This window comes from Macaca fascicularis, chromosome 3, assembly GCF_037993035.2.
Source record: "Macaca fascicularis isolate 582-1 chromosome 3, T2T-MFA8v1.1".
NCBI lineage: Eukaryota > Metazoa > Chordata > Mammalia > Primates > Cercopithecidae > Macaca > Macaca fascicularis.
The window spans coordinates 133,646,615-133,671,644 of NC_088377.1; the positions used below are offsets into that span (position 1 = coordinate 133,646,615).

Consider the following 25,030-nt stretch of genomic DNA (forward strand, 5'->3'; position numbering starts at 1 on the left):
ACAGGGACCAAGCTCTCCTTGCATCACGAAATGAAGTAGGAATGAGATGCAAAGTTAAATTCTTCACATTACTTGCTTTGGAATCTAGAGAAATCTTCCAAATTTACTCCCTAACCCAACTTTACTCCCATTATCAACCATTGCAAAGTTACTTCCTCAAATGTTTCTAACTTCAACTCATTTTCCTTGCCTTCTATTATTTGGGATCATTCTATAATTTCAAAATGAGAGCTACAGCTGCCAGACTTTCTTCAAGTAATGAAGTACTACACACTGGAAAGAATATTAAGGGAGGAGTATCACCAAGATTCTGTGGCGAGTTTAAGTCTCTCTAAAAAGACAATATGGGAAAGAGAAGTCAGAGAAATAGGCAAGGGAAAATACAACATTTTATTAGCCAATGGCAACCACCTATAGTGGTAATCCGGATAGGTAACCATGGAGAAAGATAAAGCATAGGTTGCCCATCAACAAGAAGACTTTCCTTTTTAAGGAAATGTACAAGGGTCCAGGACTTTGGCATAGGGCATGGTTTGCTTTTCTGCAATGTTATTTTAAACCTTCTCTTTAGTTTCAGATGCCTGAAGAAAATAATTTGTAGGATGTTTCAAAGTAGAGCTGTTGAAAACCAAAGAGTATTTAAAAAAAAAAAAGCCCTGTTTTGGAGGAGAGAAAACAGAGACAGAGAAACTAGAAAACTAGAGTTAGGTTAAACAGAGAAGGAGTGGGCACTAAATCCTTGGAACTCCTGCTATAGGTAGGGCACACTATCTACAAGGACTTTTACCCAAAAGATAATGAAAAGACTTCCCAGATTACAAACTGAGAAACTAAGCAATTAACAGGATTGCATATCATCATGACTTGCAGGGCCATAAGTCAACCGGCAAGATCTTCATAACACGTTTATCTGCTCTACACATTAGATGTGAGGATGACTTGGCTATCTGGTATCCTTCCTTTTCCATGTGCATCACTTCCAAAGTGAAGCTCTTAATTCAAGACACTGAATTTTTCACATTCAGAAAGATATTCTTCAAGAGAAGGTAAATTATCTTGCTAGAACCTCCAAACAAGCTTTCATGTAAATTGTCTGTATTTCCTAGGATTTCACCTAAATAATTAAATAATTTCTGCAGCTACAGAAAGGGTTTAATTTAGTTCAATATAACAGATGTGTTCAATGAGTTATCTGTTATATTATTTGAACATCACTTTTATGTAAATACAGATTAACTGCTAGTAAAAGTCTATAATCTGTATTTAACAGGAAAGTTAAAAAACAAAGTTATAAGCTACTCATGCCTTTAAAAATAAATATTGAAGTAATACCACTCCCCAAATACTTTGACTTCCTTTAAAAGTAATCACAAAAGACAATCATATAGCAAGAAACTGACTACTCGGTATCTTGAAGAAATGTTATTCCAAAGACGAGATATGCTGTCAATAACAATTCTCTTTTTAAAGTTCTCAATGAATAGACGTATACAACATGCTTTCAATTATAAGTGTTCTTGGAAGTTAACATTTTACCAATGAAAAAGTTAAACAAGCTTTTAAAAATGTATTCCCATCCCATCAATCCAACTCTATTCATCTTTAGGCACAGAAACAAATGGTGAAAAGTTTGCTAGACTAAAAGACAATCTGTTACTGACCAGCTATGTGATTATGTTTCCAACTAAATTGCCTCATCTTCAGGACCCAAAAATTTCCTGTCATCTCTAGGGTCCAATGTTACTCTAAAATTACTCTTCTATACTCTTGAAGTGAGTTATCAATTTACACTTTGAAATACGTCTGTGTTCTGTTTGTGTCTTATTTTATGGCCAGAATAAGACCTTCTAAGAACAGAAATTAAATTTTCTAAAGTGGTTCTCTACTAAGCAGTAGCTGACACATCATCTTTTCACAATATAATAAAAACATAAATGAATCTCTTAAGTGACTTATTTCCCCACCTTTAGTAATAGTGCTTAGCTATGTAAACAGTGAATGAAAAACTGATTTCACAAATGAAAGTTCTGTTAGAGTTAAAATATATCACCTACTTGACAATATTAAAGACTATTACCTTTGAGCTGCTATTCGTCTAGACAATCAACAAAAGACAAGATAGTCCTACCACATTTTAATAAACCACTCTGATGTCACTGAAAAAGCTTTCAGATATTTAAAGAAAATTGGTTCCTTTAAAAAACTTGTGGACTTCTCACTTTAAACTTTGTAGCAGCAATCCCAAGTTTCTTACTGCTAATTTATAAAAGTCAGTTTAATATTATCCACTATTTTATCAAACAGAGAAAATTTCCATTTCTATAAAAGGTCAGAAACTTTTCCTTTAAAAAAGTACTATTATTAGTTGAGGTTTATATTTATTAGAACATCCAGCTTTGAAGGTAAAATTATGACACTGATCCATTTTCTAACTAAAAATCTCAATTAATGTTCTAAAAAATAGAACAATTATAAGTACTTAAAAATAATTAGTTACACTTTAAATTGAATCTGAGGAAGTCAGAATCTACATTAGATACTGAATTGTACTTACATTGCTAGTTCTACATGCTACTTACAGGACACTTCAAGTATATCATTTAGGCACTATGAATCAGTTACTCATCTACAAAATGTAACTATTTTCCTTTGGTATTGACAATGTAATGTCTAGCTCACTAGTAAGGAATTTATCACAAACCTATACAAAAATCTAAAGTATGTGTCTCTACCATAACAATTAGTCAACTCTCAATTTTCCAAAACAGAAAGATTAAGATGACCAGGTTCAGCAAAAATCTGAATATTGAATCAATTTAATAGACTTTTTTATCCCAGTAATTTTACTGTCTCTGAAATGGAGAACAAACGTTTTGTTTTTTTCCTTCCACCAGCATTATTAACATAAGGCTTAAAGTACTGGTGGAATGAAATTGTACATGACGGCTGAAGTCCACACAGAGAGCTACACATAAATGTGTACCCCTGAAGAAATCAAGTATAATGCGTGTCAGTAGTGATTAAGACTATAGGTACAGAACATAAAACAGAATTGCTTGAAAGGATTAATTGTGGGAATGAAAATTAAGGAAATGACATTTGTTTTTTACTTTTTTTCCTTTGTTCTACTATTTAAAAATAATGACTATATTGCTTTTCCAAACAAAAAATATAGAAAGCTAGATCATAAGTACAGAGGTCCAGCAGTGTTTTGCATATAGAAGAAACTCAATTAAAAAAAGTTTTGAATAAGTAAGTAAAGGTATGCATTCTACCTGGGAGAAAGGAAACTAAGAAATACATTCCCACTAATGGTTCAAGAATGAAAAAGCAGTTATTATTTACAGTGCCACATCTGTGTTTTACTGAGACTGGAATATTCATACAGCTTCCCTTAGCTTCTACTACACATATAATATTTATTATTATACAGCACTTAAAAAGTAAATAGGTTATTATATTGTGTGGATTTACAAGATTTTAATTTTAAAATTTAGCATAAGCATACTTGTGCCCTCTGGATTTAAAAAAACAAAAACACACAAAAAAGGAAGCTTCACAAAACCCATGCAATGTACTAAAAAAGATCACTTAACTGATACAGCCCTCCCCCGAAAGTCAATTCCATGCTCCCGTGCAGCTCAGTGGCGGGAGACATCACCAGCATAGAGTACCTTGAAGAGGTATTTGGAGATGAGCCAGCCATCTGCAACTTTGGGAAATCTCTTTAAAAAAAATAACAACAACAACACACAGATATTTAAGAAACCTGCCATCATGTTTACAATTCAAAACTGAATAGCCCAACTAAGATGGCTACATATAATTTTGAAGCAGTAACCACTACTTTTACCTACTAAATAAATGAACTGTTAAGATAAATATGAGTTACACTTGGCACCTAAATGAAGCTAGTTCCTTGTAGATTACTGTATTGGAGAGGCTAAGGTGTCCGTAAGTCATAGAAATATGTGAGCAGAAATTGTTCCCTGTTTACTTTTACCTCTATCATTCTTTCTCAGATATAATAAACTAATCAGTATAATAGACCTCAAAGATGAGCAACGGCTTGACTGAACTTGCTGGCTATGCACCTCAGAACTTATAAGATTGGTTAAGAAAAAAATCACTCACTTTGGGACAATATGGCTCAGAAAATTTCCAACTTTAAAAATAAATACACATTTTTTAATGTTAACTTTTCTAAAAGTTATAAACAAATACATTTTGAAATGTAGCCATTCTTTTTTTTGCCTAAGAATTGTTAAAACTTTTATGTTTTCTTCCCTGTATGAGAGCAGCACTTAGATATTATATAAAATGTTGGTCAGTTTAACCAACGTTGACTAAATGCCTACTCTATCAAAAACACTGTTTTATTTGTTACAGCTTCCAATTCTTGTTTAACAAATCACCAACTGGAAAAGTACTAGAATTTTTTGCTGTATTTTTTGGAAATTGCTAGTATAATAATATCGGAAAACTCCAAAGCCAAATTTCTGAAATAACATTCCCAAAAAATAACATTTCCTTCTCTCACAGTCAAACACTGAAATCTCCAATAGCAAATGGTCCCACACCTTTCCAAACACTTAGATCCTTTATAAAACCAATACAAGACAAACACATATAGCTAGTAATGTGACGTGAAAAATGAAAGGAAGGAGGTACATACAGTTGTGCCACATCTACGCATCTGCCATTCACTCTATTCTCTTACTTCCATAACATTTTAAACAAATATTAAATTTGGAAAAACATATCCAAAAGGATCTTTAACTTGGTACGCTAAAGCTTATATTAGAACATAATGTTCTTGCTGTAACTACAACAAACAAAAATGAAATTTCTCAACATTGAAATGTATATCAGAATAGCATGCTTTTCATTGCAAATAACATCAATTCCTAATGTTTAAACCATATTTACTATCTCTGGCCTAAAACAAAGTTCTCTATATTATTTGTGATTTATAGATTTAAAAACTTATCAAAGTAAAAACAATTTCCATGAAAATCTGACTGAAAGAAATTTTACTACAAAAAATGTACCAAATAAGCATATCATGACCAGATTTATGGCATTTCTTAACCAATCCCTCATATACGGTGAGAAACAATTACTGAAAATATCTCGAAACTCAATTTATAGGGTTTTTGTGTGTGTTTGATTTTTAAGAGACAGGGTCTCACTTTATCATCCTGGCTGGAGCTCAGTGATGCATTCATAGCTCACTGCAACCTCAAATTCTTGGGCTCAAGTGATCCTCCTGCCTTAGTCTTGTGAGTAGCTAAGGCTACAGGCGCATGTCACCAGGCTTAACTAATGTTTTTATTTATTTATTTATTCTTTTTGTAGAGACCAGATCTTGCTACGTTGCCCAGACTGGTCTTGAACTCCTGGGCCCAATGAATTATCCTGCCTTGGTCTCCCAAAGCATTGGGATTACAGTTGTGAGCCACGATGCCTGGCCTAGATTATGTTTGTTATGTTTTTTAAAAGTTGTTAGTAGGCTAGCCTCTGTGTCCTGATTTTCATTTTGGCTGTGAAAGACCACGGGAAAATTTTCTTAAATTTTTCACTTATTTGTAGGATTTAATTGCTTTAATTACAATTTAATACAATTAAGCCATTCTAGACAAGTTAAAAGCAACCAGAAATATCTGGACCAAACAATCCACTATATTCCAAGCTATCTGTACTCAAATTTCAACAACTCTCATTTTACAGATGAGAAAAGGCAGGCCCAGAGACAAAGCTGCCAAGATCCAGCAATCAGTGTTCTCTGTAGCTTCAAGCTGACCTACTCCTTAGGAGATAGGCAGGACTTGACTGATGGAGGATAATTAGTCAGTTCATTTTCCTGGTTGGTTAGAGTTCTCACTGACAACCCCAGAAGGAAGGGGGAAAAAAATGAGGTAGTGAAACATGTAATGGGAAGGAATATAAATATTTGTTATATAAAATGTAAATCCTTAGCAAGTAGAAGTGCTGCTCTTTAAAAAAATAGGTGTATGACAAAGCTCACATTATTTCAAAGTGGCCCAAGGCTTGTTTGTAGAAGAGTTCTTATTTGAGATGGAAACAAAACCTTTTGTTATAAAATATATAATGTTAAAAGAAAATGAAACAGTATTTATCATTATGTAGCTTAGAAAAATAGTTGAGACAAGACCAAAAAAACCAGGTTCAGAAAGCGTTTTGCTCAAGAACAAAATTCATTCAAATACAACAGCATAATTATACCATATAGTTATTTCAAGAGTAAGTTTCTGAAATTTCAGGCAAAGGCAGAATCAACTCAGAGATGGATATGCAATAGAAGAATGCTTCTATACTGAATACTGAAGACAGACAGCATTTCCTGACCCAAAAAGTATGTAATTTTCAATATCAAATAATTGATTCATAATTTTATTAATACTGAAATTAGCCCTCACACAGAAAAGACTATTGGCCACTGTTTTAAACAAATAAATTTGCCTTGATGATAAAACTGAATATGTTTCTAATTCACGAATATGATATTTACTCTTCTATATTTTGCTCCAACTTTGTTTTCCATTCATTTCCATTTCTTTGATCATTGAATCACTATCATGACTGATATAATCGATGAATTTTAACACTTAAGAAAAAGTAAGCCTTTAGCTTTTGCTATATCTATTCTATTTTTTTCTTTCTCTCTGCACATATATTTTTTTCTAATAAAGTTGCAGGTAGATATCTTTATATAAATGCACCAAGATGGATTATGGAAAAGACTCCTAGGTAAAATGGTCTGTAAATGGATTACCATTTGTAAAACAAATAAAACTAATTCAGACTTTTCACAAGTCTTGTCTATAAATTGGCAGTATCATATAGAACATATTCTATTACTAACATTAAGGCGAGTTGCTTAAAATCTTCCACTTTGTATTTATATATGAGAAAAATTTTTCAGTGAAGCAACAGTTAAAAGTGCTATAGTACTGTACAGCTAGCAATGAGACTATCTTTTACACAACATTTTTCATCTTTTAACAGGTTCTGAAGTTAAAATGTAGTACTATATATAAGTTTTCTTAAGCTTTAAAAATACTGCTTTAAAATGCCATTTACAGGTAGGTGGTAGGTATTAATATTTTAGAAACAAAGTATTTGTTCACTGATTTAATAATTTTTAAAATACTGAGTACCAAAATTGTACAAATCTTTTGAAGTTTATCAAGTGCAAATCTTATGAAGTTTAAAGGTCATAACTTTAAAGAAAAGAAAATGTAGAAAATTTTGAATAAAATAAAAATATAGATCACAAGAACAATGGAAATCAACTAAACAGTGACAACTATTAATGAAAATACCCTTCATCAAATTAAAGTATTTGAATTTATGGATACTAAAATTTTAATTTTTATTAAAATATTTTAAATTATATTAAATATATCTCTACTATAGGGTCATCTTAGGTTCTTATACCAAGAAATCTAAGCCCCAGGCTCAGTGGCTTACACCTATATTCCTGACCCTTTAGGAGGTGCAAGCAGGAGGATCATTTGAACTCAGGGGTTCGAGATCAGACTGGGCAACATGGTGAGACTCTGTCTCTATAAAAAATTTAAATTAAAAAAAATCTATGAGAGCTATTTAAAAATTCAGAGATTTAAAGTAAAAATATAGTATATATGCAAACACACATAAATATTTGGCATTCAAAATTTTAACATACTTCGGTCAACTCTTAATTAGGCTATATATTAGAAATAATACATCAGAATAGGAATTTATCATTAGACTTCTAGCAAAGCAGTGTGCAGCGATATTGTTCACCTTAAGGAAAAGAGGTAACAATATCATAAAATTATTTTGAAAAGGACAACTCATTGAAATTACAATATCAGAAAGATGTAGGAACTGAGATTATTATTATGATACCCTCCTAAAATGAACAAAGTTCACTAAATTGTGCAATCTTTCCCTTGTTCTATAAAATGAGAAATATTTACTTTCTTTAGATGAGAAACATTAGCACAATAGAGTAAGCAAAACTGTTGAATTATGTAGCAAAATTAATAAGAAAGCAATTTTCCATGATTAAAAATAAAGTATGACTTGCTTATTACAAGTACTGTAAATCGCTCTATGCCAATTTGCAAAAATCACAAGGTCAAACTGGAAATGTCCCGTTAGTCTTCTGACAGAAACTTAAAGGGCTACAAACAGATAAATAAACATAAACATGAACTACCAGCGATCATCAATTTCTGTTAAAGAAATGAAATTGGATTACATTGTAGACTAAAACATTTCTGTAACTTTCTTATTAAAAAAAAAGACATTCAAACATATCTCAGATAATTTTATCAACAGTAGAATTTATTTAAGTCTTTTCATAATATCATCTTCTTTCTGGTAATCCCCCTTCCCCAGAAGCCAAATGTAAATTTTGAATAATTTTATTTGAAGAGATTTTGAAAGTGACGTTCATGTAAAATAAACCTGAAAAATTACCCAGTATACCAAAGTTTAGAACCATTAATAAATCTCTCATTCTGTAAATAAGTTAAATATTTAAATTGGGGAATGAAAATGATTTCTTGAAAATTCTAGTTTGGTTATAAAATATAAATATCATTTTGCCTATATTTCCTTATAAATAAATATATATACATAAGATTTTGTTCACCAAGAAATACCTATAACAAACACAGTAATTAAGAGTGCTACAATAATATGACTCAAACAGAACCAAGTATATGAGAATTGTGTTATAAAATTTTAGACATTCAAAACAATATAAAACATTACAGAACTAAGATAAGAAAAATATTTCATATGTTTTAAAACAGAAATCATAAAGTCTCAAATGAAAAGTAAGTATAAAATAACAAACTCCCAACAGTAATCACATATGAAGAATAATATCAATGGAGAAAAAAGGTCACTACTGATCAAAATGGGTTTATATAAAAATTAGTTCCACATGATAATAGTTTTTTTCCTATTCTAGGGTAATTAAAAATTCTCTCCACAAAAGAAATAGGCAAAAAGTCATGAAAAGAAAATGGAAAAAAAGTAATAAACATGAAAATATATTCAATTTCATTTCTAAATAAATATAAATTAAAATAAGATTATGTGTATATATATGCATATATTGCATTATATAAAATGTGTAGCACTCTGTTTTTAGCATCTATGTAGTTATTTTCTCCCAAATCTTAAATTTATTATAAAACATTAATATAGAGTTTAGTTTTATTCTATATGCAATTTAAAGCATAGAATCAAATTTACAAAGATATACATAACCCCAGACACTTCGAGAATTATGTGAATATGATGATTTTCTGAGATACAATATCTGCTTCAACTTTCCTAAATTTCCAAGTACATAACTTGGTGTTTCTCAGAGTGGCCTTTCCCATTGTCTAAAAGTCAAACTCTGGTGACCTTAAGAGCCAATTTCTTATCTCTGGTATCATGTTTTGGCCTGAGTATATGGGATTTTATTGAATGAATTGTGTTCATATGTTACTACAGAAACAATTTAAGTCTCATTTTGTGTTCAAACCAAGATTTTCCAACAAAAGTTGGAAAGTCTTCAAAAATGAACAAAGAAAAGTCAAAAGCCAAATGAACAGGTTTATCATTATCCATTGTTTCTAACAGTGTTTACACTGTACTTCAAAAGATGGCCTCATGGGGAGGTAACTGTTTATCATCTAAGTCAGGAAGAGCTTTGAGGTTCAAGCCAGAGTTCCTGAGCAATGCTTAGGTATCATAACAGTTCAATCGGATTAGAGAAATTCTAAAATGTCAAGTCACAGGAGTTCTAACTTGTTTTAAGAGTCCAAATCCAAGTCCTATCAGAAAAAAATATAGGAAATATTACTCTTACATGAATTTTTCAACAAAAAATGACTGAGTTTCTGCCATATCGTAGGCTCTGCTCTAGAGATTTCGGATACACCAATGAACAAAACAGATAAAGATCTCAGCTCCAGTAAAGCTTACATTTTAGTGGAGGTGAAGAAAGATAATAAACAATAATCATAATAAGTACATAACATAGTATGTTAGAAGTTAAGACTTAATGTAACTCGGGGAAAGAGGTCAGGAGTGCTTGAGGTTGAAAGGAGGGGAGGTGATTTATCATTTAAAATATAGTGGAAGGGTTAAACTTCACTGAGTAGTTTTCAAACGGATGAGGGTGTTAACCACTCAGACACTGGAAGAAGTGTGCTCCTTACACAGCAAACAGCCAGTGCAATGGTGCCTTGTGGTAGAATGTGCCTGATATAGTCAAGAAAAATCAAAAGACTGATAAGGGTAGAGAACAGTAACTTCTGGGGGAAAAATTAGTTGTACATAAATATAACTGGAAAAAATGTTAAGAATCAATATAAAATCTAAACTGAATGTCAGCAAGCCAAACGTTAAATAAGTATAATTAGCAGATTAAATTATAGGCAATTTAACAGTGCCTTATATTTAATCATTTTTTCTTTAATAAGTGCTACATTTCTAATTGACAGTCTATACTTTTCTGGTATATTCAGCTTTTTCTTTTTTCTTTTGGAGATAAGAGTCTTACTCTGTTGTCCAGGTTGGAGTGCAGTGGCACAATCATGGCTCACTGCAGCCTTGGTCTCCTTGGGCTCAGACCTTAGCCTCCCAAGTAGCTGGACCTACAGATGCACACCACCATGCTCAGCTAATTCTTGTTTTTTGTTTGTTTTTGTTTTTTTGTTTGTTTTTCTAGAGGCAGGGTTTCACCATGTTGCCCAGATGGGTGTCAAACTCCTGGGGCTCAAGTGATCTGCCCGCCTTGGCTCCCAAGGTGCTGGGATTACAGGCATGAGCCACTGCACCTGGCTAACTTTTTCATTTTAATCAGTTATTTTCCATATAAACTTTACAAAAATCACGAATACATCCCATCCTCATGTCACCAAGCTGAAGTTTACGTTGTCTCTGATGACTTTACTGCTAAATTTCTATTTTTCTATTTTTCTTAATCTATGTGGGGCTAATAGTCAGTTCATAAATAATCAAAGTCACAGATGACATTTTAAAGAACTGCAATTTTCATCTGAGGTACTTTTATGCCTCCTTCTTGTGTAAAGCCTTCCCTGACCCATCCAAGAAAAACAGATTATTCACTCCTTTGTGCTACATCATGCTCGCTAATATACTTCTATTATGACTTGATGACATTAGTACACACCATTATTTGTTAATATGTCCCTCTTCTACCTTTCAAGACTGAGTTTCATGTGAAAGCATACCTTATTAATCTCATATCCTGGGCCCCCAGCACAGGGCCTAAATTTGTTGTTGAATAAGAGAACGAATAAGGTAAAGAGAATAGAAAAATTGTAAGAAAAAAAAATTGTGGGTGGAGGGAAGCCAAAAAAAGAAGAAAGTATACATCAAGTGTCAAATTTAAGGCATCTGTTTCAGAAAAAGAACAGGGAACTCAGGTTATGATTCATTTCCAAAGCAGAGAACAAGTAGAAGTAATATTTGGCCAAGAAAAATATGGAGGGGTGATGGTAAACGAGTATTCCTTGGGACTTCTTTTTACTGTGCTCTGTGACAAACTGTCCAGTTTTCTAAAGTAAGTGAGGATCAAGGAGTTGGAATCTTATATGTTATAATCAAAAAGTGGGATCTTCCCCATTTTAAAATGTTTTAATGGGAAGCAATAGAATTTGGAGGAGTTATACATTTATTCTTTATAGTAAATGTGCTGCTGCTATGAGTTTTGAAAAATAGAGAGAGTCATGTAACCATGACTATAAAACACATAACAGTTTCATCATGCAAAGAAATTCCTTCATCATGATGCTAGTCAACCCCCACCCTGCAACCTTTAATCCCTAGTACCACTTATCTATTCTCTGATACTACAGTTTGGTCTTTCCTAGAATGTCATATAAATGGAATCATATGTAACCTTTGGAGTTTTGCTTCTTTCATTTAGCCATAATGTATCTGACATTTATACATGTTGTTTTGTGTGGAAATTTTTTTCCGTTTTATTACTGAGTTTTCCCAGTGTATGAACATACAACAGTTTATCCATGCATCACATGAAAGATATTTGGGTTGTTTCTAGTTTTTGACAGTTTTGAATAAAGCTGCTATAAACAGGTTTTTGTGTGAACTTATGTTTTCCTTTCTCTTGAGTAAAAGTGTGGGATTTGGGACTACTGGGATAGAAAAGTATATTTAACATTATAAGAAAATGACAAGCTGTTTTCCAAAGAGGTTCTACCATTTTGCACTCCCACCAGCGAGGTATAAGAGTTCATATTTGCTCCTCGCCCCCAAAAGAGCTTGATAAAGGTGTGCAGTGGTACCTAATATGGTCTGAATTTGCATTTTCCTAATTACTAATGATGCTGAACATCTTTTCATTTGTTTACTTGCCATATGTGTATCTTATTTGATGAAATATCTGTTCAACTCTTTGCACATTTTAAAATTGCATTGGTTTTCATATTATTAATGTTTTTATAGAAGTTCTTTGTATATTATGCATACAATCCCTTTGTCAAATATGTGATTTGCAAATATTTTTTCCAGGTCTATGGCTTGTCTTATCATTAACAATGTCTTTCAGGGAGTAAAAGCTTTTAATTTTAATGAGGTCCACTTTATCCTTTTTTTTTGTTTTATGGATTGTATTTTTGTCGTTATATATAAAATCTGTTTGCCTAATTAAACAAAGATATTCTACATTTTTAAGAGTTTAATACTTTTACATTTTGTGTTTACACCTATAACCCACTTTGAGCTAAATGTGAGGTAAGGAACAAGGTTCACTTTTTTTCTGCACACGGGTATTTGATTAACACTAGCACTATTATTCTTAAAGATTATCACTTTCCATTAAATTGTCTTTGCATTAGCAAAATAAACCAAGCATATTTACGTGTATCTTTTTCCAAACTCTCTATTCTTTTTTTTTTTTTTTTTTGAGACGGAGTCTCACTCTGTCGCCAGGTTGGAGTGTAGTGGCATGATCTCGATTCACTGCAACCTCTGCCTCCTGGGTTCAAGTGATCTTCCTGCCTCAGCCTCCTGAGTAGCTGGGACTACAGGCATGTGCCACCACACCCAACTAATTTTTTGTATTTTTAGTAGAGACGGGGTTTCACCATGTTGGCCAGGATGGTCTCGATCTCTTGACCTCGTGATCCACCCGCCTCGGCCTCCCAAAGTGCTGGGTCTATTCTGTTTATCTATATATATAAGCTTTCACCAATAACACATTGATTACTGTATCTTAACAGTAAGTCTTAAAGTCAGATAATTTGAGTTTCCAACTTAGTTCTTCCTTTGTGAAATTGTTTTGCCTATTCTAGTTACTTTGCCTAGCCATATAAATTTTGGAGTAAGTTTTATATCTACAAAAAAAGCCTTCTAAAACTTTGAGATTGCATTGAATCTATAGAACAATATGAAAAGAACTGACATCTTAATGAGTTTTCCAATCCGTAATGAAGAATTATCCATCCAAAATATCAACGGTATCAATGTTGAGAAACCCCGTTGCAAACCTCCGTAGATGCCTTTTAAGGAATTTTTCTTCTAATACCTAGCTGTAAAGATTTTTTTTTAACATGAATCAAAGTTGAATTCTGTCAAATGCTTTTCTATGCACCTATTAGTATGATCCTATGATTTTTATTCTTTAGTCTGCTAATAAAATGAAATACATCGATTTTCAAATACTGAAGCATCCTTGCATTCCAGTGTGATCTGTCAATATTTATTGAAGATTCTGATGTCTGTGTCCATGAGGTGTATTGGTATGGACAGTCATTTCTTCTTTTAATGTATTTCACTTCATTGTGCTTTGCAGATACTGTATTTTTTACACGTTGAAGGTTTGCGTCGACCCTGCATCCAGCAAGTCTTTTGGTGCAAATTTTCCAATAGCATGGCTTACTTTGTGTCTCCTCGTCATGTTTTGGTAATTCTCACAGCATGTAAAACTTTTTCATTATTATTGCATCTGTTATGGTGAAGAGTGATCAGTGATCTTTGATATTACTATTGTAATAATTTTGGGGTACCATGAACCACACCCGTATAAAATGGCAAGCTTTATTGATAAATGTGTGTGTTCTGAATGCTCCAGCTACCAGCCATTTCCCATCTCTCTCTTTCTCCTCAGGTCTCCCTATTCCCTTGAGACACAACAATATTGAAATTAGGGGCCGGGCGCGGTGGCTCAAGCCTGTAATCCCAGCACTTTGGGAGGCCGAAGACGGGTGGATCATGAGGTCAGGAGATCGAGACCATCCTGGCTAACATGCTGAAACCCCGTCTCTACTAAAAAAATACAAAAAACTAGCCGGACGAGGTGGCAGGCGCCTGTAGTCCCAGCTACTTGGGAGGCTGAGGCAGGAGAATGGCGTGAACCCGGGAGGTGGAGCTTGCAGTGAGCTGAGATCCAGCCACTGCACTCCAGCCTGGGCAACAGAGCGAGACTCCGTCTCAAAAAAAAAAAAAAAGGAAAAAAAGAAATTAGGCCAATTAATAATCCTATGATGGCCTCTAAGTGAAGAGTGGCATGTCTCTAACTTTAAATCAAAAGCTGTACATGATTAATCTTATTGAGGAAGGCATGTCAAAAACCGAGATAGCCAAAAGCTAGGCCTCTTGTGCCAGTTAGCCAAGTGGTGAATACAAAGGAAAAGTTTAAAGGAAATTAAAAGTACTACTCCAGTGAACACATGAAAGAAGTGAAGAGTCTTACTGCTGATATGAAGGAAGTTCAAGTGGTCTGAATAAAAGACCAAACCAGCCATAACATTCTCTTAAGCGAAAGCCTAATCCACAGTAAGGTCCTCTCTTTAAAGCTATGAAGGATGAGAGAGGCAAAGATGCTGCAGAAGAAAAGTTTGAAGCTAGCAGAGATTGGTTCATGAAGTTTCAGGAAAAAAAGCCATCTCTGTACATAAAAAAAATAATAAAACAAAAAGGTGAAGCAGCAAGTGCTGATGGAGAAGCTATAGTAACTTATCCAGAAGACTGAACTAAAATAACTGATAGGCCGGGCGCGGTGGCTCAAGCCTGTAATCCCAGCACTTTGGGAGGCCGAGACGGGCGGATCACGAGGCCAGGAGATCGAGAGACGATCCCGGCTAACACGGTGAAACCCCGTCTCTACTAAAAAATACAAAAAAAAAAAACTAGCCGGGCGAGGTGGCGGGCGCCTGTAGTCCCAGCTACTCGGGAGGCTGAGGCAGGAGAATGGCGTAAACCCGGGAGGCGGAGCTTGCAGTGAGCTGAGATCCGGCCACTGCACTCCAGCCTGGGTGACAGAGCAAGACTCCGTCTCAAAAAAAAAAAAAAAAAAATAAAAAAAAAATAAAATAAAATAAAATAAAATAACTGATAAAGGTGGCTACACTAAACAACAGATTTTCAATGTAGACATAACAGCTTTATACTGGAAGAAGATGCCATCTAAACCTTTCATAGTAAAAGAAGAGAAGTTAATGCCTGGCTTTAAAGCTTCAAAGGACAGGCTGACTCTCTTATTAGGGGCTAATGCAGCTGGTGGCTTTAAGTTGAAGCCAATGCTTATTTACCATTCCAAAAATCCTAGGGTACTTAAGAATTATGCTAAATCTACTCTGCCTGAGCTCTATAAATGGAGCAACAAAGGCTGGATGACAGCTTCTCTGTTTACAGTTTGGCTTCCTAAATATTCAAAGCCCATTGTTAGGCCAGGTGCGGTGGCTCATGCCTGTAATCCCAGCACTTTGGGAGGCCGAGACGGGCGGATCACAAGGTCAGGAGATTGAGACCATCCTGGCTAATACAGTGAAACCCCGTGGAGATCGAGACCATTCTGGTCTAACACGGTGAAACCCGTCTCTACTAAAAAATACAAAAAACTAGCCAGGCGAGGTGGCGGGCGCCTGTAGTCCCAGCTACTTGGGAGGCTGAGGCAGGAGAATGGCATAAACCCAGGAGGCGGGGCTTGCAGTGAGCTGAGATCCGGCCACTGCACTCCAGCCTGGGTGACAGAGCCAGACTCCGTCTCAAAAAAAAAAAATTAGCCGGGCGTGGTGGCAGGCACCTGTAGTCCCAGCTACTTGGGAGGCTGAGGCAGGAGAATGGCCTGAACCCGGGAGGCGGAGCTTGCAGTGAGCTGAGATCAAGCCACTGCACTCCAGCCTGGGTGACAGAGCGAGACTCCGTCTCAAAAAAAAAACAAAAAAAAAAAACCAAAAAAACAAAGCCCATTGTTTTGATCCACTACTCAGAAAAAAGATTCCTTTCAAAGTATTACTGCTCACTGACAATGCACCTGGTCACCCAAGAACTATGACAGAGATGTACCAGGAAATTAATGTTGTTTTCATGGCTTCTAACATAACATCTAATCTGTAGCCCAGGGAACAGGGAGTAATTTAGACTCAAGTTTTATTACTGAAAAAGTATATTTCTTAAGGCTCTAGCTTCCATAGACAATGAGTCTTCTGATGGATCTGGGCAAAGTAAATTGAAAATCTTCTGGAAAAGATTCATCAAGAACATTAGTGATTTATGAGAAGAGGTTAAAATATCAACATTAACAGGAATTTGGAAAAAGTTGATTCCAACCCTCATGGATGACTTAGAGGGGTTCAAGACTTTGGTGGAAGGACTCATTGCAGATAACATGGAAATAGCAGGAGAACTAGAAGTGGAACTTGAAGATGTGACTGAATTATTGCAATCTTATGATCAAACTAGAACAGATGAGGACTTCCTTCTCATGGATCAGCAAAGAAAGTGGTTTCTTGAAATGGAATGTACTCCTGGTGAAGACACTGTGAACATTAGTAAAATGACAACAACAGAAGATTTAGGATACTAAATAAACTCAGTTGATAAAAAGCAGTGGCAGGGTTTGAGAGTACTGACTCCAATTTTGAAAGAAGTTCTACTGTGGGTAGAACGCTACCAAATAACATTCTTTCACTCTTATTGCCCAAGCTGGAGTGCAATGGCACGATCTCGGCTCACTGCACCCTCCTCCTCCCGGGTTCAAGTGATTCTCCTGCCTCAGCCCCTTAAGTAGCTAGGATTACAGGCATGCACCACCATACCTGGGTAATTTTTTTGTATTTTTGGTAGAAACGGGGTTTCACCATGTTAGCCAGGCTGGTCTCGAACTCCTGACCTAAGGTGATCCACTTGCCTTGGCCTCCCAAAGTGCTGGGATTACAGGCGTGAGCCACCACACCGGGCCCCTTTTTTAGTTTCTTAAGGTGAAAGCTTAGGTTATTGATTTCAGACCATTCTCCCTTTCTAAATAAGTTTTTAATGTTTCAGATTTCCTTCTAAGTGCTGCTTTAATTGCATGCTACACATTTTGATATGATGTATTTTAGCTTTTCATTCAGTTCAAAAGACTAATTTTCCTTGAGAATCCCTCTTTGATCCAAGAGTTATTAGCAAAGACTTGGAACCAACCCAAATGTCTATCAATGACAAACAGGATTAAGAAAATGCGGCACATATACACCATGGAATACTATGCAGCCACAAAAAGGGATGAGGTCATGTCCTTTGCAGGGACATGGATGAAGCTGGAAATGATCAATCTCAGCAAACTATTACAAGATCAGAAAACCAAACACTGTATATTCTCACTCAGAAGTGGAAGTTGAACAATAAGAACACATGGACGCAGGGTGGGGAACGTCATACACCGGGGCCTGTCACAGGGTGGGGGACTAAGGGAGTGAGAACATTAGGAGAAATACCTAATGTAGGTGACAGGTTGATGGGTGCAGCAAACCACCATGGCACATGTATACCTATGTAACAAAACTGCACATTCTGCACATGTAACCCAGAACTTAAAAGTATAATTTTTTTAAAGAAGTATGTTTTTTTTTTAATTTAATTTTATTTTTTTTTAAATTTATTTATTATTATTGTACTTTAAGTTGTAGGGTACATGTGCATAACGTGCAGGTTTGTTACATATGTATACTTGTGCCATGTTGGTGTGCTGCACCCATCAACTCATCATTTACATCAGGTATAACTCCCAATGCAATCATTTTCAAACTTTTGCTGATTTTTCAGATATCTTTCGTTCTTGATTTCTAGTTTCATTACAGAGAACATACTTTATATGACTTTAATTCTTTTAAATTTGCTAAGGTTTCTTTCATGGCTCAGAATAAGATCTCTTTTTTAATGTTCCACTTGCCATCGAGAAGAATATATATTCTGCCACTGAGGAGTGTTTTATAAACGTCAATTATAAATGTTGGGGTGGCCAGGCAGTGGTTCACACTTGTAATCTCAGTACTTTGAAAGGCTGAGGTGAGAGGACCACTTGAGCCCAGCAGTTCAAGACCAGCCAGGGCAACATAGTGAGACCTAGTCTCTACAAAAAAATCAAAAAATTAGCTGGGTGTAGTGGTGTGTGCCTGTAGTCTCAGCTACTCAGGAACCTGAGGTAGGAGAATCATTTGAGCCTGGGGGTGTGGAGACTGCAGTGAGCCATGATTGTGCCATTGCGCTCCAACCTGGGCGACAGGGTGAGATCCTGTCTTAAAAAGAAGTTGGGGTGTTTTATAGAAGTCAGTTGGCTGATAATATTGCCCAGATCTTTTGTACCCTTACTAATTTTCTGTTTACTTGATCTACTATTATGAGAGGAGTGTTGACATTGCTAAGTATAATATACATTTTTCTATTTTCTCCTCTCAGTTCTGTCAGCTTTGTTTTTTACACTCTGTTGTCAGCTTCATACATACTTTGGTTTTGTTCTGCCTTCTTGGCAAAGTAATCTGCTTTTTAAATATGTAAATGTCCAACTTCATCCCTGTCAGTCTTCTTTGTTCTGAAATCTACTTTGATATATAATTAAATCTACTCCAACTTTCTTTCAATTACTTTCTGCATGGAATAACTTGTTCTATCCTTTTAACCTATCTTTATCACTAGAATTAAAATGGGTTTCTGTATATATTGAGTCCTTTTTTTACCCAATCAAAAAATCTCTTTTAATTGGTGTGCTTAGGCCATTTATATTTAATATACCTATTAATAAGGTTTGATTTAGGTCTGCCACTTGTTTTTCTGTTATCCCTTTTTTCACCACCTTTTTTGTATAACTTTAATGTTTTAATGTTCCATTTTAATTTATATATTGTTTTTTTGGCTAAAACTCTTAGTATCATTATAGTCACTACTTTATGAAATAGAATACCTAATCTGTAATAGCCTAGTTAACATTTTACCATTTCAAGTAAATATATATAACTTTACTCTGTAGACTTTGCTTTAAAAGTCACTTGTACTATATATGCAAACCTGAAAACCTTCCCCAGCAATGGCATAATTTTGCTTTCAAGAGTAGAGTCAGGGCCAGGCATGGTGGCTCACACCTATAATCCCAGAACTTTGGGAGGCTGAAATGGGAGGATTGCTTGAGTAGTGGTATTGAAAGACCTTAATAGAGGAGAAAAAATCTGCTGTATTTATTTAGATATTCACAGTTTCTGTTGCTCTTTTTTCATTCATGAAGTTCCAAGTTTTCTTCTGATATCATCTCCGTTTAGCCTGAAGAACTTCTGTTAGCATTTCTTTTAGACTAGATTTGCTAGTAATAATTCTTAGTTGTCCTTTATCTGGGAATTTCTTTATTTTGTCCTCATCTCTGAAGTACATTTTCACTGAATACAGAATTCTGGGTTAGCAGTACTTTTCTTTTAGAACTCTAAAGATGCTATTTCACTGTCATCTGTCCCCCATGGCTCCTGCTGAAAACCCTGCAGTCATCTGAATTGTTGTTCCCTATATGTAATAAATTATATTTCTCCGGCTGGTTTCAAGATGTTTTGCTTCAATCTTTTATGTTTAGAAGTTTGATTATGAAGTGTTTAGGAGCAGTTAACTTTATCTCCTTTGAGGTTTTGCCAGGTTTTTTGTTTTGTCCTGTTTTGGATTTTTGTGTGTGTATGAATGGTGAAAACACTTGAGATCTACTGTCATAGCAATTTTCAAGTACACAATATAGGTCTCCAGTACTTAATCATCTTATAACTGAAGGCTTGTACCCTTTGACCAATATCTCCCCTTTTCTCCTATCCCCCAGCCTCCGGTAATCAACATTTTACTATCTGTTACTATAAGTTTGATTCTTTTTAGACTCCATATCTAATACATGAGATCACATGGTATTTGTCTTTCTGTGTCTGGCTATTTCATGTACCTTAGTGTCCTCCAGGTTCATCTATGTTATTGCAAATAGCATGATTTCCTTTTTTTTTTAATCTGAAATGGTATTCCATTGTGTGTGCATGGGGGGGGGCGTATATACACTATAGTTTATTAATCCATCCTTCTGTTGACAGCTACTTAGGTTGTCTTAATATCTTGGCTACTGTGAAAAAATCCTGCAATAAACATAGATGTGCAAATATCTCTTCCAAATACTGATTTTATTTTCTTTCAATAAATAACCCAGAAGTAGAACTGCTGGATTATATGGCAGTTCTACTTGTAATTTTTTGAGGAACCTCCATACTGTTTTCCATAATGGCTGTCCTAATCTACATTCCCACCAATAGAGTAGGAATGTTCCCTTTTCTCCACATCTTTGCCAACACTTGTTATCTTTTGATTTTTTTATACTAGCAATCTAGACAGATGTAAGGCATTATTAAATTTTGTGGTTTTGATTTGCATTTCTCTGATAAGTAGTGATATCGAGTGTCTTTTCATATATCAGTTGGCCATCTGTAAGCTTTCTGATCCTTTTCCCATTTTTATTATTTAGCAGAAGGGAATATGAGTGATTTTAAGATAAGGCAAGGAGTTGTGATCCAAGTAATGGTACATGTTAAAGGCATTAAAAAAAAGGTTTTTTTTGAGACAAGGTCTTGCTGTGTTGCCCAGGCTGGAGTGCAGTGGCATGATCTCGGCTCACTGCAACCTCTGCCTCCTAGGTTGAAGCAATTCTCGGGTCTCAGCCTCCCGAGTAGCTGGGACTACAGGTGTACACCACTACACCTGGCTAATTATTGTGTTTTTAGTAGAGATGGGGTTTCACCATGTTGGCCAGGCTGGTTGTCTTGAACTCCTGACCTCAAGAAATCCACCTGCCTTGGCCTCCCAAAGTGATGGAATTATAGGTGTGAGCCACTGCACCTGGCTTCTTTGCCCATTTTTAAATTGTTGTTGTTGTTTTCTACTGAGTTCCTTAAATGTTCTGGATATTAACACCTTATTGGATACATGGTTTACACATGTTATCTCTCATTCTGTAAGTTGCCTTTTCATTTTGTTGATTGTTTCCTTTGCTGTGCAGAACTTCGTTTGTTTGTTTGTTTGTTTAGACAGGGTCTTGTTCTCACCTAGCCTGGAATATAGTGATGAGGTGATAGCTCACTGAAGCCTCAAACTCCTGGGTTCAACCAACCCTCATGCCTCAGCCTTACGAGTAGCTGGGACTACAGATGCATGCCACCATGTCTGGCTAATTTTTTAACTTTTTGTAGAGATGGGATCTCGCTATGTTGCCCAGGTAGGTCTCAAAGTCCTGGCACTCCTGACCTCAAGCAATCCTCCAGTGTCAGTGTCGCAAAGCATTGGGATTACAGGTATGGGCCACTATACTTGGCTTGAAACTTCTCAGTTTAATGTCGTTCGACTTATTTATCTTTTCTTTGTTGCCCGTACTTTGGGCGTTAAGTCCAAAAATATCTTTGCCAAGAGTAATGTCAATTAGCTTTTCCCCTATATTTTCTTTTACTAATTTTACAGTTTCAGGTCTTCTGTTAAATTCTTTAATTTGTTTTGAGTTGATTTTTGTGTACGATATAAGGGTCCGATTTCTTTTCTTTCTTTCTGTCCTTCTTTCCCTTTTTCTTTTTTCTTTTTCTTTTGCATGTGGATATTCAGTTTTCTGAACACTATTTACTGAAGAGATCATCCTTTCCCTATTGTGTTCGTGTCTTGTCAAAAATTAGTTGACCATAATACGCATACATTAATTCCTGGGTTCTCTAGCTTGTTCCATTGGTCTATGTATCTGTTTCTGTTTTAGTACCAAGTTGTTTCAATTACTACAGCATTGTAACATAGTTTGAAATCAGAAAGCATAATGCCTTCAGCTTTGTTTCTTTTGCTCAGGGTTGCTTTGGCTACTCAAGATTGGAGGTTTGATACAAATTTTAGGAAACTTTTCCATTTTCTATGAAAAATGTCATTAAAATTTTGAAAAAGATTGTACTGATGAGAGACTGGGACATCAGGAAGACTGGCAGACTCTGAACAGATCTTTGGAGAGAAGCCATTTAGAGTGGACGGAGGGAGGAAGCAGCGAACCCAGCATGGGGAGGCTAAACACAGGGACTTGTTCCTAGCCCCCAGCATCTCCTGGGGAAAAGGCGAACTGAACAAGTGAGGAGTAGACCACTGTCACCACAGACTGCCAGGATCCTAGCAGCAGGAGATCATTTCCCCCAACAGACACTTGAGCTAGCAGGGAGAGATGCCTGAAAAGGCTGTAGGTACAGGGCTCCAGCCTGTGCAAAACCAACAGGGTTTGGCACAGGAAGAGCTGCAGTGGAGCACATCCAAGGATGCCCTTCTCACAAGGCTTACCATGCTCATCTGGGAGCCTTTAGCCTTAGGGTGACCATCAGACCTGGACAGAAAAGGCGCTCTTGCCTGTAGGATGAAGCCAGTCTGATCTGAGCACCCTCCTGTCAACTAACCCCTCCTTGGGTGCCACCCTACCATGCCCACTTGCAATGTAGCCTCAGATGCCCAACCAGGGTGCTTCCTGGGGGCTCTATGATGCCTCCTTTGCTGGCAGACAATTCTTGACCATCACAGAGCTCCAGCAGACCAGCCCCTGCCAATATGTACTAGCCCACCCACAGCTTACCCCCAAGGCAGATTCGCCTCACCTACTTTACTGGCATACACTACTTGCCCATGCCCTGACTCCCCTCTGCTTTACTGGCACATGTCACCCTCCTCTCCCCTCCCATGCTGGTGCATGTATGTGTGTGCACCCTGACACTCCGGAACTGCCAGCATGAGTGTACCCTGCCATTATTCCCCCACTGATGTATGGGCACCGAGATACACTGCCACCGATGTGAATGTACACACTGATACCAGCAACCACACCCCTGCCAGCATCCTGCAACTGCCATGATGGCAGCAAGAGAGCATGCATGGATGCCAGTACCCCCACCCCTGCCACAACTGCATAAGTACCTGCATGTACATCACTGCCCTGCTTCCACTGGTACCCTGCCCCAGCCAGTGAGGGTGTACCTCGCTACACTTCTGCAGATGCTGGTACACATGAAGGAGCATGGATCCCACAGCCACCACCTCGATGAAGTGCTTTGGCCGGTACCAGCCATAGGAGTATTGTGACCAGTGGACTGAAAACACCTTGGCCCTTCCAGTGCAGCAGCTTCCTAACCTTGAGGGGCCAGAGAACAAAGCCAGGTGCCGGGTACCAGTTCCCCAAAGTTACAGCACACAGTCTAGGAGTGCTGAGCTAAGTTTTGACCCACTAAAATCTTCCAGAAATGAAGCCAGTTGACTGAACCTACCTTATATCATAATCAAACACCGAAGGGCATCAAAGAATATAAAAGCAAAAAACCCATCCAAAGACAGCAACATCAAAGGTTGAAGGAACATCAGCCCACACATGAGAAAGAACCAGCACAAGACCTCTGGCAACTCAAACAGCCAGAGTGTCTTATTACCTCCAAACAACCATCTAGTTTCCCAGCAATGGTTCTTAACCAGGCTGAAATAAGTGACATAGAATTCAGAACATGGATAGGAATGAAGATCATCAAGATTCGACAGAATGTCAAAATTCAATCCAAGGAATCTAAGGAATATGACAAACTGATACAGAAGCTGAAATATAGAAGAGGCATTTTAAGAAAAAAGCAAACTGGCCTGATAGAGATGCACACTTCAAGAATTTCATAATATAATCACAAGTATTAATAGCAGATTCGATCAAACTGAGGAAAGAATCTCAGTGCTTGAAGACTGGTTCTTGAAATTAGCTCCGTCAGAAAAAGAAAAAAGAAAAAAGGAATGAACAAAATCTCTGAGAAATATAGGATTATGTAAAGAGACAAAATATGATTCATTGCCATCCCTGAAAGAGAGGGAGACAAAGCAAGGAAATTGGGAAATATATTTGAGGATAACAACCGTGAAAATGTCCCCAATCTCTCTAGAGAAGTCAACATTCAAATTTAAGAAACGCAGAGAAACCTGCAAAATACTATACAAGATGACCATTCCCCAAGACATATAGTCATTAGATTTGCCAAAGTCAAAAATGAAAGAAAAAATGTTAAAGGCAGCAAAACAAAAGGGAAAGGTCACCTACAAAGGGAACCCCATCAGGCAAACAGCAAACCTTTCCACAGAAACCCTACAAACCAGAAGAGTTTGGGGTCCTAAATGCAGCATTCTTACAGAAAAGGAATTCCAGGGGAGTAGCCAGAATGGCCGACTAGAAGCAGCTAGTGTGCACAGCTCTCATGGAGATGGGCTAGTTAATACAGCACCTTCAATTGAAACATCCAGGTACTCGCATTGGGATGAATCATGGAAACAACTTGACCCATGGAAAACAAAGAAATGCAAGACAGGACAACAGCCCACCCAGGAGCAATACAGAGCCAGGGGGACCTCCCCTGCCCAGGGAAACAGTGAGTGAATGTGTGACCTCAGGAAACCACACTTTTCCCATAAATCTTTGCAAACCTTGGGTCAGGAGATCTCCTTGTGAACCCACTCCACCAGGGCCTTCAGTCTCACAGACAGAGCTACATGGAGTCTTGGCAGAGCTCCTGCTCAGGCATGCAGGGAAACCCTGGAGGCTTAGATACTGGGCTTTCCAGCAAAAGTAGCTGCAGTTCTGGCAAAGTGGAAGGTTAGACCTTCCGCTTTGGAAGGAGGCTGAATCTAGAGGGCTAAGCAGCCAAAACCTATAGGCCCCACTTCCACG

The 25,030-nt window shown here is 36.6% G+C and overlaps 2 protein-coding genes across 25 annotated transcripts in view; one reads left to right on the forward strand and one right to left on the reverse strand.

Moving 5' to 3' along the window:
- Positions 1-25,030, reverse strand: part of RUNDC3B (RUN domain containing 3B) — a 180,833-nt gene that overhangs the window by 111,537 nt on the left and 44,266 nt on the right. For 6 of the 24 annotated variants that reach the window (XM_005550323.4, XM_005550321.4, XM_005550320.4 and 3 more), the window contains one exon: positions 3,675-3,725. The exons of 13 other annotated variants lie outside the window; for them this stretch is intronic. In XM_005550323.4, coding sequence (XP_005550380.1) covers positions 3,675-3,725 — 51 coding nt within the window. Of the gene's footprint in view, positions 1-3,596; positions 3,726-25,030 lie in introns of all 24 variants that reach the window. 5 more of the 24 variants (XM_074035597.1, XM_074035593.1, XM_074035587.1 and 2 more) reach the window with 1 other exon arrangement.
- Positions 1-25,030, forward strand: part of ABCB1 (ATP binding cassette subfamily B member 1) — a 219,707-nt gene that overhangs the window by 14,836 nt on the left and 179,841 nt on the right. The window lies entirely within an intron of this gene.